This window comes from Salmo trutta, chromosome 32 (assembly GCF_901001165.1).
Source record: "Salmo trutta chromosome 32, fSalTru1.1, whole genome shotgun sequence".
Lineage (NCBI taxonomy): Eukaryota > Metazoa > Chordata > Actinopteri > Salmoniformes > Salmonidae > Salmo > Salmo trutta.
This window is the reverse complement of record NC_042988.1, coordinates 4,192,616-4,209,328: the sequence shown is the minus strand read 5'-3', so window position 1 is coordinate 4,209,328 and position 16,713 is coordinate 4,192,616. Positions and strand designations below refer to the sequence as shown.

Here is a 16,713-nt window from a genome sequence, read left to right as displayed (position 1 = left end):
TTTCTCCTGTCCTTTGCTATCCACCCCCCAACTCCTCCTACTCACTATTCCACTATTTCAAACAGCTGATTTCCAAGAAAGAAAGGGATCATTCGGAAGACATGGTTAGCAGATGATATAGAGACGAGCGATGAAATATATCACACAGTAGCTGGTTTAATCTCTCTTGGCACTTTTCATTTTTATCATTGGGTATGATAGGGCTAGCTTGTTAGCAACCCCGGCTAACGTTATTCCGCTAACGTTAGTGATGCAAAACTGACTTTCGTTGTGTGAAATCAAAAGAGGACTTCCTCGCGCTGCGAATTACACTGGTTGGTTTTTCTTTCGTTTCGTCTACTGGAAGTGTTTTTGGTCAAAACAAAGATATAGCTCACGACAGTCTGCTAGCTAAATACCCGGCTGTCTATCTGGGCCATGGAACAGCTGGTTAGCATTCGGGCTAATGCCAGCTAGCTAACGTTCTACGAATCTGAATTTCATTGACCGACATCTCGAGCTGGAAGAACCGGGCGTTTGCTACCTTTTTTATTTAGCTACCTCTGCAACTGGTTCGCTATATAATAAGCTAGTGGAATTACTCCGCTAACTATATGCAAACACATGCGTGTGTACTTCTCGGTTTAGCTAGCTCGTTAGTTAACATCAACCAGACAAAGGTAGCTATCTGAGCCCGGGCAATAAACTCATGTAGCGCGAGCTGGTAGCCAGGTAATGTAACATAGCATTGTTAGATAAGGGGAGACTTCTTACTCATCGTAAAATTAGGCCACAAAACAGAAAGCACAAATGTGTTAACAGTGATAGGCATTGCTTTCCCCAGCCAGACTGATTGATTATGTGATCTCTGGCCAATTTACATAGCGTTTGTGTCGATATAGCTCAGGAATTTCTGGACCCGACAGTGTTTTCGATCACACTGCTGACGTTATACTTTTGGTTTTCTGTCGTGACCTAACATTACCTACCTCACTAAAGCCAATAATGGTGATTCCACGACAATAGTCTAATAGCAAGCTAAATAACACTGCTCCTGTTATTAAATAGCTAACAAGATCGCTGCTAGCCATATCAGACATGGTTTACATTCTCTGTTGCATGTTCTACAAGCAAGGAACAGAGTCGTAATCAAGCCCGCATAGAATACTGAAGTCAAGCTCTCGGTTCATGTATTTGTGATGCATGCAACGCTCAAAGCGAGTACAGTATTAGACATAGCTCCCAAACGAACCCTTCTGATAGAAGTTTGAAATAGAATGGCATTCCATGGTACAGGCCTGCAGCAGACAGTATGTGGTAACCTGTTCCCCGGATCTGAGTTGGGGCATAACAAGTATTTTTGCGCCAACACCTCAACTGGATCCACTTCCACGGGCCTCAGTGCAACACCGAGTCTAACTGGACCCACTGCCCCGGCGGGGACGCCTCGACACCCGACGTCTCTTGGGGGAAGCACCGGGGGCGGGGCCGCTGTACCACAGCATCACAGTAGTCCTGCCAGTGAAGTGCCAAGCCCTGCTGAGATGGAGCCTGATCGACCTATCGGTTATGGCGCATTTGGTGTAGTCTGGTAAGTTGTGCCATTTCAAATAAGAATGAAGCCTGATTTCCATGTGAGGTTTTTGCATCTTTTTTTCCCTTTCCAAAAAAGGGTGTGTATCTAACAAGGGAATGAGATAGACATACTGTGCACGTGCCCTCCCCATTGGTGACCAGTGCTAACAGACCCCTCCATCTTGCCCCTGCAGGTCAGTGACAGACCCTCGTGACGGGCGTAAGGTAGCCCTGAAGAAGATGCCCAATGTCTTCCAGAACCTAGTCTCCTGTAAGAGGGTCTTCAGAGAGCTGAGGATGCTCTGCTTCTTCAAACACGACAACGTAAGAATGGACAGCAATGCATCTATACACAGGACTGCGCAACGTGCACAGGCTGCGTCCTAAATGGCACCCTATTTCCTACACTCTGGAGTAAGGTGCCATTTTCATACAGTATTGCATCCATAATAGAGGCATAAGACACTGCTCATTGATATGTTTCCATACAGAGGCTAGCTCTACAAAATAGCACTGTGAAGTTAGAGGTTTGTTATAGTTTAGCCACTTAAGGACGAGAAGTGCCTTATCAAATGTCGGCTGTGAACGCTAGATCACTTGCTGAGTGTTGACAAAACGGTGGCGATTTCAACGTGAACAATCATCAGAAAATGAACACGAAATGACGGCCAACGATAGGATGGCCACTCACTGCTTTTAACCGTTGGCCTGTCTGTTTTGTCTTTTAGAGCTCTAATCATTAAAACAACGAGAAGGGTGATGATGATGATGATGATGTGTGTTTACAGGTGTTGTCAGCGCTGGACATTCTGCAGCCTCCGCAGATCGACTGCTTCGAGGAAATGTATCCTTCACATGCACATTCACGTGCGCACACACACTTGCACACATGACTTACGTGTCAGCCATTATTCACTCGTGCACTTTCTCTGTCCCAGTTTCTCTGTCTATGTATTATCATGTCCCCCTCCTTTCAAAACAGTCTGAATCTACATAATACATTCTACATCAAGATAAACCTCAACCGAGATGATGCCATTAGGGATAGTCTTTGTGTTATGATAGATAACTACATTTTGAACTTTACTATAGATAGAAGAAAGCTTAATAATCCCTCTATGTGCTCCAGCCACATCCTATAAGACGTCTGTTGTTTCCTTGACCACGGGGCAATGCCTGACTGTAGCTACGTGATCACTGAGCTGATGCAGAGTGACCTCCACAAAGTCATCGTGTCTCCCCAGCCCCTCACCACCGACCACATCAAAGTGTTCCTCTACCAGATCCTCAGAGGTGAGTGGGACAGAGGGAGGAGAAGGCGCAGTGTTGAAAAGGAGTTGGAAGTCAAGGTTAAAGGTTAACTCCTGAGCCCCAAAAAACAACCCATTTGTGAGTTTGCCCCCCTAGCCTTTCTTGGTTTGCAGGTTTAAAGGAGCCAGCTTGTTTCATGTGATGGAGCCATATTGATGGATTCATGTTGACATTGACTGCAAACGCTGAAGGGGAATTGGCAAGGGGCTATATTTGGACCGTTATGAGTAACAGTGATTCTCCTTCTCTCAGGGCTGAAGTACTTGCATTCTGCTGGCATCCTGCACAGGGACATCAAACCTGGGAACCTGTTAGTCAACAGCAACTGCCTGCTCAAGGTAACTGTGTGTGTGTACACGTTTTTTTAGGCGTGTGTCCGCATGTATGAATGTGTGAATCTGTGTGTGAACTTCCTCAAAAGACATGACAAAAAAAGCATGATGCACAGAAAAAAATGACTTAGTACAGATCAATATGGGCTGAAGAATATAATCTATGCACCTTTTGACAAACATACAAGTGTATTATGCTGTAATTACAGTGGTCAACCTACACTGGGTATATCAAACATTACAAACACCTTCCTAATATTGAGTTGCCCCCCACACATTTTGCCCTCAGAACAGCCTCAGTTCATCAGGGCATGGACTCTACAAGGTGTTGAATGCATTCCACAGCGATGCGGGCCCTTGTTGACTCCAATGCTTCCCACAGTTGGCTGGATGTCCTTAGGATGGTCGACCATTCTTGACACACATGGGAAACTGTTGAGTGTGAAAGACCCAGCATCTTTGCAGTTCTTGACACACTGAAACTGTTGCACCTGGCACCTACTACCATACCTTGTTCAAAGGCACTTAAATAGTTTGTCTTGCCCATTATTCAGCCTCTGAATGGCACAAATCAAAATATAAAATTTGTCACATACACATGGTTAGCAGGTGTTAATGCGAGTGTAGCGAAATGCTTGTGCTTCTAGTTCCGACCATGCAGTAATATCTAACAAGTAATCTACCAATTCCACAACAACTACCTTATACACACAAGTGTAAAGGAATAAATACAAATATATAAATGAGTGATGGCAAAACGGCATAGGCAAGATGCAGTAGATGGTATAGAGTACAGTATATACATATGAGATGAGTAATGTAGGGTATGAAAACATTATATGAAGTGACATTGTTTAAAGTGGCTAGTGATACATTACATCAAGATGCAGTAGATGGTATAGAGTACAGTATATACATATGAGATGAGCAATGTAGGGTATGAGAACATTATATAATATAAAGTGACTAGTGATAAATTGATTACATACATCTTACCATTATTAAAGTGGGTGGAGTTGAGTCAGTATGTTGGCAGCAGCCACTCAATGTTAGTGATGGCTGTTTAACAGTCTCTCGGTCCCCGCTTTGATGCACCTGTACTGACCTCGCCTTCTGGATGATAGCGGGGTGAACCGGCAGTGGCTCGGGTGGCTGTAGTCCTTGATGATCTTTTTGGCCTTCCTGTGACATCGGGTGGTGTAGGTGTCCTGGAGGGCAGGTAGTTTGCACCCGGTGATGCGTTGTGCAGACCTCACTACCTCTGGAGAGCCTTCCGGTTATGGGCGGAGCAGCTGCCGTACCAGGCGGTGATACAGCCTGACAGGATGCTCTCGATTGTGCATCTGTAAAAGTTTGAGTGTTTTTGGTGACAAGCTGAATTTCTTCAGCCTCCTGAGGTTGAAGAGGCGCTGCTGCGCCTTCTTCACCGCGCTGTCTGTGTGGGTGGACCATTTCAGTTTGTCCGTGATGTGTACGCCGAGGAACTTGAATCTCTCCACCCTGTCCACTACTGTCCCGTCGATGTGAATAGGGGGGTGCTCCCTCTGCTGTTTCCTGAAGTCCACGATCATCTCCTTTGTTTTGTTGACATTGAGTGTGAGGTTATTTTCCTGACACCACACTCCGAGAGCCCTCACCTCCTCCCTGTAGGCCGTCTCGTCGTTGTTGGTAATCAAGCCTACCACTGTAGTGTCGTCTGCAAACTTGATGATTGAGTTGGAGGTGTGCATGGCCACGCAATCATGAGTGAACAGGGAGTACAGTAGAGGGCTGAGAACGCACCCTTGTGGGGACCCAGTGTTGAGGATCAGCGGGGTGGAGATGCTGTTACCTACCCTCACCACATGGTGGCGGCCCGTCAGGAAGTCCAGGACCCAGTTGCACAGGGCGGGGTCGAGACCCAGGGTTTCGAGCTTAATGACGAGTTTGGAGGGTACTATGGTGTTAAATGCTGAGCTGTAATCGATGAACAGCATTCTTACATAGGTATTCCTCTTGTCCAGATGGGTTAGGGCAGTGTGATGGCGATTGCGTCGTCTGTGGACCTATTGGGGTGGTAAGCAAATTGGAGTGGGTCTAGGGTGTCAGGTAGGGTGGAGGTGATATGGTCCTTGACTAGTCTCTCACATACACAATCCATGTTTCAAGGCTTAAAAATATTCTCCATCTACACTGATTTGAAGTGGATTTAACAAGTGACATCAAAGGTAGTTTTCACCTGGTCAGTCTGTCATGGAAAGAGCAGGTGTTCTTAATGTTTTGTATACTCCGTGTATGTAACTAAATTTCCCCCTCTTCCAATCACCTCTTCCTCTCTCTCCTTCCCTCTCTCTCGCTCAGATCTGTGACTTTGGGCTGGCACGTGTGGAGGAGCCGGACCAGTCTCGTCACATGACCCAGGAGGTGGTGACTCAGTACTACCGGGCTCCTGAGGTGCTGATGGGCAGCCGCCATTATGGCTCTGCCATAGACGTCTGGTCGGTGGGCTGCATCTTCGCTGAACTACTGGGTCGACGCATCCTGTTCCAGGCCCAGAGCCCCATACAACAGGTAGAGAGGGTAGGGCTGTTGCGGTAACCGTATTACCGCCACATCGGCGGTCACGAGTCATGAAGGCAGTCGAATTCCATGTGACCGTTTAGTCACGGTAATTAGGCTTCTCCAAGCTCGGATGCTGCTGATGGTGATTAGTAGCCTACCAAACTTGCTAACTGCCTGGTACTCAGCACTCTATTGTCCCTCTAATCACTCTGACATCAATGCAAATGTAATCGAAAATCTAATCAAACACTTCATGAGAGCCCATGAGCTCGTGTTGCGCAACATTGATGGCCTGTAATAAAAAGAGGATCCCATCCGCTTTCTATAGGCTAGGCCTACTATATTATTTATTTCTCAACTTTCCTAATATTAAGCCAATTGCTTATCTTTGGTTGGCATGAAAATGAACCACGGGAAAAGTGTCCGCCATTCACTTTTTAAATGCATAGGTGACCTGTATTTTCCCCCCTGCCCCTGTTTCGATACAAACAGTACCAATCAGAAGTTTGCACTCACGTACTCATTCCAGGGTTTTTCTTTCTTTTTTTTAAACTATTTTCTACATTGTAGAATAATAAGACATCAAAACTATAACATAACATGTATGGAATCATGTAGTAACCCAAAAAGTGTTAAACAAATCAAAAATATATTTGAGATTCTTCAAAGTAGCCACCCTTTGCCTTGTTGACAGCTTTGCACACTTGGTATTCTCTCAGCCAGCTTCATGAGGAATGCTTCTTATTGGTGTCCTTTAGTAGTGGTTTCTTTGCAGCAATTTGACCATGAAGGCCTGATTCACGCAGTCTCCTCTGAACATTTGTTGAGATGCGTCTGTTACTTGAACTCTGAAGCATTTATTTGGGCTGCAATTTCTGACTCTGGTAACTCCTAATGAACTTATCCTCTGCAGCAGAGGTAACTCTGGGTCTTCCTTTCCTGTGGCGGTCCTCATGAGAGCCAGTTTCATCATAGCGCTTGATGGTTTTTGCGACTGCACTTGAAGAAACTTTCAAAGTTCTTGACATTTTCTGGAATGACTGATCTTCATGTCTTAAAGTAAAGACTACCTCATGAAGCTGGTTGAGAGAATGTGTAGTGTGCAAACCTGTCAAGGCCTAGGGTGGCTACTTTGAAGTGTCTCATATATAAAATATGTATTTAAAGAAATCTATCACTTTTTTTGGTTCCTACATGATTCCATGTGTGTTATTTAATAGTTTTGATGTCTTCACTATTATTCTACAATGTAGAAAATGGCAAAAAATAAACTCTTGAATGAGTAGGTGTTCGAACGTTTGACGGGTACTGTATATTATTTAATATATGTAAAGACAAGATTTAATTAAGAATAGTCTGATGGGTGACAATATTATCACTTGTGAGTTATATATTATCACTTGTGAATGATGCCACTTTTTCGAATCATAGTCGCACACCTCATGTTACTTAGCCCATAGGCCTGTATGTTTTGATACGGTTTATGTCACAACTAAAGTGGCTAAATAACTTCTTAAAATTAAGCACATTAATTCATTTTACAAGGGGTATGGAGCCTAACTGGCATACATAAAAGCGTTACATGCATAATCGCATTTGCGGTCACTTTTGAGAATGGTGTTTTCCCGCTAATGGAACATTCGCGCTTATAGCCTACTGCCGTGTGCGAAGAAATAGCTTAAAATGTTGATAAACTATTAGGCTAAATGTTCTGATCTGTTGTGTCAGCCACATTGAGTAAAACATGATTATTTATGTATTTCTCGCACGAATAGAATGGTTTTGTACTATGGGGGTATAGCAGATTGGCATAGGCTAGTGCTTTTGTTGTTCGTTAGGGCTACTCATCTTATTGGCTGACAAAGTAAATGTGGACAGTTCTTCCAATATCTTTAATATGCACCTCGGAATTGGATAAGGACGTGCGCAGTTGCGTCCCCGAAGTGTCGGTCTTCACTTGTAGCCTGTGAGAAAGACCCGATCACGTGATGGAGAGCAATGTGAGTGAGAAGTGCATCGGCGCAAGTAGCACTCGGGGAGAAGGGCACAACGCAGCACTCCGGGCCAAGGGCACAACGGCCACTGACCGCTAAAGGCATGGATTTTTTTAGGGTGTATTACGGCCAAACAAAGAGGATGCCGCCGTGAAATTTGAGGCATTATTAACCTCTTACATCCTAGACGTTCCGCTAGCGGAACACCACTCCAATATCCAATGATTGGGCGTGGCGCGAAATACAAACTCCTCGAAAATCCGAAAACTTCAATTTTTCAAACATATGACTATTTTACAGCATTTTAAAGACAAGACTCTCCTTTATCTAACCACACTGTCCGATTTCAAAAAGGCTTTACAACGAAAGCAAAACATTAGATTATGTCAGTAGAGTACCCAGCCAGAAATAATCAGACACCCATTTTTCAAGCTACCATATAATGTCACAAAAAACAAAATCACAGCTAAATGCAGCACTAACCTTTTATGATCTTCATCAGATGACACACCTAGGACATTATGTAATACAATACATACATGTTTTGTTCAATCAAGTTCATATTTATATCCAAAAAACAGCTTTTTACATTAGCATGTGACGTTCAGAACTAGCATTCCCACCGAACACTTCTGGTGAATTTACTAAATTACTCACCATAAACGTTCACAAAAAACATAACAATTATTTTAAGAATTATAGATGCAGAACTCCTTTATGCAATCGCGGTGTCCGATTTTAAAATAGCTTTTCGGTGAAAGCACATTTTGCAATATTCTGAGTAGATAGCTCGCCATCACGGGCTAGCTATTTTGACACCCACCATGTTTGGTACTCACCAAACTCAGATTTACTATAAGAAAAATTGGATTACCTTTGCTGTTTTTCGTCAGAATGCACTCCCAGGACTTCTACTTCAATAACAAATGTTGGTTTGGTTCCAAATAATCCATAGTTATATCCAAATAGCGGCGTTTTGTTCGTGCGTTCAAGACACTATCCGAAGGGTAACGAAGGGTGACGCGTATCGTGACAAAAAATTTCAAAATATTCCATTACCGTACTTCGAAGCATGTCAAACGCTGTTTAAAGTCAATTTTTATGCGATTTTTCTCGTAAAAAAGCGATAATATTCCGACCGGGAGACGTCCTTTCCGTTCAGACTCAATCTAAAATGGACTCTTCACGTGCACATGCGCACCCGTCTCATTGTTCTCAGATCGACCACTTACCAAATGCGCTACTGTTTTTCAGCCATGGCCTGCAGAGTCATCATTCAACGTTCTGGCGCCTTCTTAGAGCCTATGGGAGCCTCAAAGTGTCACGTTACAGCAGATATCCTTTGTTTTGGATAGAGATGACAAAGAAGGCCAAGAAATGGTCAGACAGGGTACTTCCTGTACAGAATCTTCTCAGGTTTTGGCCTGCCATTTGAGTTCTGTTATACTCAGACACCATTCAAACAGTTTTAGAAACTTTGGAGTGTTTTCTATCCAAAGCTACTAATTATATGCATATTCTAGTTTCTGGGCAGGAGTAATAACCAGATTAAATCGGGTACGTTTTTATCCGGCTGTGAAAATACTGCCCCCTATCCATAACAAGTTAAGGGCCTGTCAAATTGTGAATTAGAGACTGATGAAGTGTGTAGCCTGCGAAAAAAAACAATGGAGCGCATTCCTTTTTTCTAGCAACTTTTTTCAAATCATTATTTGCATCATGCAGCCTTGCAATGTATTAAAAATCTAAATATTTAGCCCAATGTTTGTAGAACAACTAAAGTTACATTTAATAACTCTAAATTAAACATATAGGAGTATATTGCCTTGTTAACCGCTCAACACAGAATAGCCGCATGTATGGGTACTCCCTCAAATCGTTTGGAGAAAATATCCCTTCTATTTTATTCAGCTTTGTTCAGTTGTATTCTTCATACTATAAAATACTATAAAATAATGCCACGGAATTCTAAGCAAATGTTGTCTGCTAAATGAACTAGTGTAGCCTACAGCCATTTGGCATAGCCAGATCAGGACCTAACATAAGGACAACTCAGAGTATGCTATTCTATTCTTCTGAAATAGACAAAATATCATGCTTCTTTAGACCTGTCTAAAATAAATAATGTATTTATTGTGAAGGTGTAGGCTATATTACATGGATTTATAAACGTTTTAAAATGTAGATGCTCCAAAGATCTGCATCAGTGGCTTGTGTGGAAGCCAGGAGATGCTAAATGTGTTTGTTAATTAACGGTCAATTACCGTGAGACCGACAGTTATTTGCTTGACAGTCACCGGCTGACTACATTTTGTGACCGCCACTGCCGTAGTAGAGGGGTGGGGGGCACAGAACCCTGGGAGGGAGGAAGGAGGGAAAGCCATCTAAAGGTATAATCTGTCTGGGCAATTTTCTTTTACTTTTATCTAACAATTAATAATCAAATAATGTATCACATTTTTGGCACTTGTGGATGGTCGGTTTTTATTTATTTAGGTTTGTTGTGAAATTAAATCTTCTCTCTCTCCCACCCACCCTCACTCTCTATTCTCTCCCTCTACCCCGCAGTTGGATCTGATCACTGACCTGCTGGGTACCCCTCCTCTCTCTGCCATGGCATCTGCCTGTGAGGGGGCCAGAGCTCACATCCTGAGAGGACCTCACAAACCGGTACTACCTCCTCACTGAACCTCCTCACTGCTCACTAACTGATCTGACCTTCCTTTTGTATTACTATGAGACAGATGTGGTCAAATATTGCCCTACTTGCACTTTACAAATGAAAACACCTTACTTCCAACTAGGGTTGTCACTGTGACCGTATTATCACCACACCTGCGGTCATGACTGCAATCAAATTCCACGTGACCGTATATTCACGATAACTAGGCTTCTCCAAAACTGAGCTCTGGTGCCGCTGACGGTCATCAGTAGGCTACCCAACTTGCTAACTGCCGGTCACTAATGGCCTGTCACTTATTGTTCTTCTAATCACTCTGACGTCAATGCAAATGCCATCAAAAATCAAATCGAACACTTCATGAGAGCCCATGAACATTTCTATAGGCTATGCAATTGCGTGAGGAAAAGTAGAGTTTTGAAGGCCTCTATTTAAACGACGAGGGAGGATCCCATCAGATTTCTGTAGGCTAAGCCTATTTATTTCTCAACTTTCCTAATATTAAGCACATTGCTTCACAGGAGTATGGCCTACCTGGCTGGTATGAAAATGAACCGTAGGAAAAGTGTCCTCCATTTGCTATTTGTGCATATGTACCTGTACCTGTTCCGACAGGTATGTGATGGTCATAGTCACACACCATGTAGCCTAGTCCATAGGCCTATATGTTTTAAGGTTTGTATCACAACTAAAGTGGCCAAATACCTCCAAACCTAGCCTATAGCATAGGAGCCCTGGAACACGGTTGGAGAGCCCATAGCCTACAGAGCCTAGTGTTCTTATAAGCCCGGCCGTTGCGCAATCGCGTGTGTAAAGACTTTTGACTGGCCACTATTTAAAAGAGGATCCCAGCTTTCTTGTGATGCTGTATTTCTTGCTCACTTCTTAAAATGACGCACATTAATCTGCTTGTGTAGCCTACCTGTAGCCTACCTGGCATGCATAGACGGCGTGTGAGTTAACTTTGGGGAAGATCATTTCCCCCATAAAAATGCACCTTTTATATTAAGAGCATTACATGCATAATCGCATTTGCAGACTTATGTAAGAGAGCCTACTATTCGTAATGTGATGAATAGATTGGATAGTCATAGTTTAGGCTAACAATATAACTCAAATCAGTGTTAGCAAAAAATAATGTTCAATGCATAGCAAATCAGTGCTTTGGTATCCTAGTTTTAATTATTTTATTTATTTCTCTATATAATTTTGGCAATTCAATTTACTTTCGGGAAAGCTTAGCTTCCCCTAGTCTTATGGACGCGCCACATGTTCTTGCATAATAAAACGTAACGTCCATTTGCTATTCAAGTGCAGGCAACGGATTACAAGTATTATTTTTTTGTGGGCCATTCTAAATCAAAAGTAATTCCACACATACACTATATATATACAAAAGTATGTGGACACCCTTTCAAATTAGTGGATTCGGCTATTTCAGCCAGCTGTTGCTGACAGGTGTATACAATCAAGCACACGGCCATGCAATCTCCATAGATAAACATTGGCAATAGAATGGCCTTATTGAAGTGCTCAGTGACTTTCAACGTGGAACCGTCATAGGATGCCACCTTTCCAACAAGTCAGTTCGTAAAAATTCTGCCCTGTTAGAGCTGCCCCAGTCAACTGTAAGTGCTGTAATTGTGAAGTGGAAACGTCTAGGAGCAACAATGGCTCAGCCGCGAAGTGGTTTGCCACACAAGCTCACAGAACAGTCTGTCCTCGGTTGCAACGCTCACTACCGAGTTCCAAACTGCCTCTGGAAGCAACGTCAGCACAATAACTGTTCTTCGGGAGCATCGTGAAATGGGTTTCCATGGCCGAGAAGCCGCACACAAGCCTAAGATCACCATGCGCAATGCCAAGCGTTGGCTGGAGTGGAAATGCGTACTCTGGAGTGATGAATCACGCTTCACCATCTGGCAGTCCAACGGACTAATCCAGGTTTGGCGGATGCCAGGAGAACGCTACCTGCCCCAACGCATAGTACTAACTGTAAAGTTTGGTGGAGGAGGAATAATGGTCTAGGGGTGTTTTTCATGGTTTGGGCTAGGCCCCTTCGTTCCAGTAAAGGGAAATCTTAACGCTACAGCATTGTGTCCACATACTTTTGATCATGTAGTGTATATTAGTTGGCTATATGTAAAGACCAGATTTAAATGAAGAATAGTCTGATGGGTCAGAATATTATGAAGTGCTTGTCACATTGTGAATGAGAGACTGATGAAGTATGTGCAGCCTGCGCAAGGTGCAGAGCTCATGCCTTTTCATGCAACTTTTTTCAAATCATCATCATGCAGCCTTAGGCTGTATGTTTAGATTTGTAATCCATTCAAAGTTTATCAGAACTAAAGTTGCATAAATAACTCTAAATTAAACATATAGGAGAACCCGTTTCTTTAACTGCTCAACACAGAATAGCTGCATGTGTCACTCCCTCTGAAATTGTTTGGGGGGGGGAAATATGCTTTCTATGATATTTAGCTATGTTCAATTATATTCTTCATACTATAAAATAATGCCACAGAATTCTAAGCAAATCTTGTCTGCTAAATGAGCTAGTCTAGCCCATAGCCAGATCAGGGCCTAACATAAGGACTACTCAGAATATGCTATTCTGTTCTTCTGAAGTAGGCTACATTTTCTTCATGTTTCTTTAGACTCGTCTAAAATAAATAATGGATTTATTGTGATGTACTCTATATTAAATTAATTTCTTATACTTTTTGTACTTGGATTGTAGGCTATGCGTGCAAGCCAGGAGATGCCAAAAGTGTTTCTTAATACCCCCCAAAAAATATTTTGGAAGAAATACAGATGCATGCAAGGGTGCCAAAATATTACTGTTCATGGCCCAGTTTCCCAAAAGCATCTTGAATGACTAAGTTCACTGGTGAACTTAGCCTTAAGATGCTTTTGGGAAACCGGGCCCAGATATGATCTATATCCTACCCACAATCCTTATCTAAAACTAGGTGCAACAGTTCATGAAGTAAAATCTCTCTTCCCCCCCCCCCTCAGCCGTCACTCTCTGTGTTATACATGCTGTCGGACGGGGCGACCCACGAGGCCGTGCACCTGTTGTGTCGTATGCTGGTGTTTGATCCGGTGAGTACAGACAGAAGTCTATAGAGAACTGTCACTCTAAAGGCTTCCTCCTTCATAGGGGCGTTTTTTTTAGTTTAAGCAAGAGCTGAAAAATGTAGTTAGCTACAGTAAGGGAGAAAATACAAGATTAGAGAGGGACCAACTTTCTCTCCGTGTGTGTGTGACTCAGGCCAAGCGGATCTCGGGCGGCGACGCCCTCTCCCACCCCTACCTGGACGAGGGCCGTCTGCGCTACCACACGTGCATGTGCCAGTGCTGCTACTCGGTGCCCAGTGGGCGCGTGTACACGCGGGACTTTGAACCGCCCGCCGACCGCAACTTCAGCCACAGCTACGATAACAGCCTGCTCTCTGTCTGGCAGGGCAAAGGTAGGAGCTATCTGGTGCTCTTCCCTCTACTGCTGTTTCTCGTCAGTTCTCTTCTGTTTTTTTCCCCCAACCCAGCTTGTTATTGAAGTTGTTGGCCTGCTGCGATCTCGTTCTCGCAATCTCTCCTCTCTCTCGCTCTCAGAGCTCATCCATCACTTCATAACAGAGCACCAGCAGGGGAAACGAGTGCCGCTGTGCATCAACCCCCAGAGTGCCGCCTTCAAGACCTTCATCAGGTGAGGAACACCGAGGGAGGGAGGGACTAACATACATGCAGCTTAAAATACTATTTTGCCATGTACTATGTCCCATGTCTCTCTTTGTTTATCTTTCTCGATCTCTCTCAGGTCTACTGCGTGGCATTCCTCCAAAGTCTCCAGGAAGGAGGAGAGATGAAGGGGAGTGTCGTTCATGTACAAGAGGAATCGTGGGAAATTCGGTTTGATAAAAAGAACAAGACTTGCTTTGGTCGATATAATAGAGATAGGCTTGGGTTTCTCTGGATGAAGGGGAGGTGTGAATGAAACCGCACGCCAGCCTCTCCGAGAGAAGAACAGTGTCTGTTAGGGGAAATGCTCACTTTTACTAAAGACTACATTTCCCTTCAATGAAAACTACCGTTCCCAACTATGAAAACTACTATTGACACTGGTGAAGACTTGACGACACCAACGCTATAGGCATTTCTGAAAACTAAAATGTGCTGCTGAATTAAAAAAAGGAATAAAGAAAGCGAAGAGTGGCAGAAGAGGAAAATTATTGGAAACATTTATTACTAGAAGAGTTGTAGTTGGTTGTTCTGCTCCAACGTGGTTGATGGCGGAGACAAAGGAATAGCTGTTTTATTATTTATGTTGAATAATTGTTCTGCTCTGTTAAGTCATTCCAGCCGCGTGCAATATGATGAAAAGCAACGTGCTCCTGTCGATACCATACTCTTTACCTGTGCGCTCGGTGACTTAGGCATGTTAATGTCACATTGATGACCCTACCTTTATCATTGATTCGTTCTATTGATTTGGTTTGATAGTTTCACTGGACCCATTCTCAATATCTTCGGTAAACTGGTCTTAGATCTGCGCTTCAATGCAACCTCTGGCCTTGAGCATCGCTCCGTGCTACTTTTGAATCATCCCTCCCAATCTGCCCCTGTCCATAAGACCAAACCGTTTCCAAGACAAAAATTGACCGGGTTCTTTGATTGGGTGGGGCCACAGCAGGGGAGGAGCTTCTGGGACTCGAGGTAGATGGAGCCTCGTCCGTGTTTTTAAAATCATATTATTTTATATTTTAATTTATTGTTTGATTTCGCTTCTCTGTGAGTGGCAGTTTGAGCTTGTTGTGCCCATGTACTGAGTAGTCAGCCATTTCGGTGTGTGTGCTCACGTGTGTAGAGTTTAAGGGAATGTGCAGTTTTCTACTTCAATGATCTCATTACCTCAAACAGTTAAAGTCAAAAAGGGAACCCAGAGAGTCTACTTGGTACAGTGTACATAGACCCAACTCAACTACTATGTACTGTAACGTGATGTCATTCCTTTGTACTAAATCACTGTCCTTAACCTCTGTCACTCCCCTCCTTTCTCCCTCTTGGAAGAACAGGAAGCAGGAAGAACAGCTTGTTGAAATGTATTGGTGAAATGCTGCTGTGTTTTGGGTTTTCCTTTATAGGTTGTTGGTTTATTTCCAGTTGAGTTCACGGCTCAGGTGTTCCATTGCAAATACTGTGGACCCGACCACACAAATACACACAGATATTACTCACCAATAACATTGTGCCTAAAAAAAAAAAAATGTTTTTACCCACAAAGAGGAACCGCAAAGCTCTGTGCGCTGAAGCTCTGACTGGAGCTAGTACGAACTAAAATGAGGCTCCTGAAGACGCTGTACTGTGCTTGTTGGCATTGCCGTCATGGCAGTGGTCAGGCCCTTGTCCCGCCACTTGATGGTGCTATTGGCAGTGTAGGCTAGGGGGTGATGGGGATTGCCAAAATGTTTCACTTAAACCTGCATGTGTGTATTTATGATTAAAAAAAAAAAAGGAAGATGATTTGGATGCAGTGCAATGGGAGTTGTCGCCATGGACAAATCTTCCTTGTGGTGATGTTAATTAGATTTTAGGAAATATTATTTGTTTTAATGTGTTTTTATTTAGTACTGTTTTGTGATGTGATTCATTTTAAAAAAGTTTTTTGGGTTTCACAACTTGGCTATTGTCTTTAGTGGAGAGCCCAAGCAGGCTGGGTTTTTAGAAGAGATCACCAGGGTCCGTCGCTCTCTCTCTCTCCCTTACACCCTCCTTTCTTCTCTCTATCCCCCTCGCGCTGTCCTCTCGTCTCTGTTTGCCTTTTATAGCAGGGTCATATTCACTAGTCACCAAGGAGAAAAGACTAGAACTGTGAGGGACTACTTGAACTCGTCCAATAAGAAACTTGATGCAAAATGTTTTCCTACAGTGTGGACTAAGGAATATGACCCAGCTATGTTTGAGGTAGAAGCCAATAAGGACATCTTCCTCATTTGGAGGAGCCTCCTCTGGCAGTTTAAATAGTTTTAAAGCAGCTTTTCATCCTCTCCTTTTATTGGCACTGACAGGAGAAGACTGGTTAAAGCAACGTACTAGAGAGAAGCTCAGTTGGGGATTTGCTTTTCACATGTCCAGTTCTCTTCAGGCCAGATCTAGGATCCGTCCCAAACGGGCACCCCGTTCCCTTTCCAGTGCACTACTTTTGAAGGTCTGGTCAAAAGTAGTGCACTATGTAGGGAATAGGGTGTCCGTTTTGGGACGTACCCACCCTACTGAAGGAAAGGAAGCAAGTCTGTGT

At 43.5% G+C, this 16,713-nt stretch overlaps 1 protein-coding gene across 1 annotated transcript; it reads left to right on the top strand.

Moving 5' to 3' along the window:
- Positions 1-35: 35 nt before the first annotated feature.
- LOC115170822 (serine/threonine-protein kinase NLK2) lies at positions 36-16,093 on the top strand. Its single transcript, XM_029727145.1, has 11 exons — positions 36-1,570; positions 1,749-1,878; positions 2,343-2,398; positions 2,741-2,847; positions 3,118-3,203; positions 5,538-5,747; positions 10,301-10,402; positions 13,434-13,520; positions 13,690-13,888; positions 14,031-14,124; positions 14,236-16,093. Exons 1-11 carry the CDS (start codon positions 1,257-1,259, stop codon positions 14,282-14,284), a joined length of 1,434 nt encoding a protein of 477 aa, XP_029583005.1. The 5' UTR covers positions 36-1,256; the 3' UTR covers positions 14,285-16,093.
- Positions 16,094-16,713: the final 620 nt, after the last annotated feature.

Bases quoted from the DNA above. Each gene is read 5' to 3' on its own strand.
- LOC115170822 (XM_029727145.1), top strand. From the start codon at position 1,257: ATGGCATTCCATGGTACAGGCCTGCAGCAGACAGTATGTGGTAACCTG. The intron at 3,204-5,537 runs GTAACTGTGTGT...TCTCTCGCTCAG, and splicing joins ACAGCAACTGCCTGCTCAAG to ATCTGTGACTTTGGGCTGGC. The intron at 10,403-13,433 runs GTACTACCTCCT...CCCCCCCCTCAG, and splicing joins TGAGAGGACCTCACAAACCG to CCGTCACTCTCTGTGTTATA.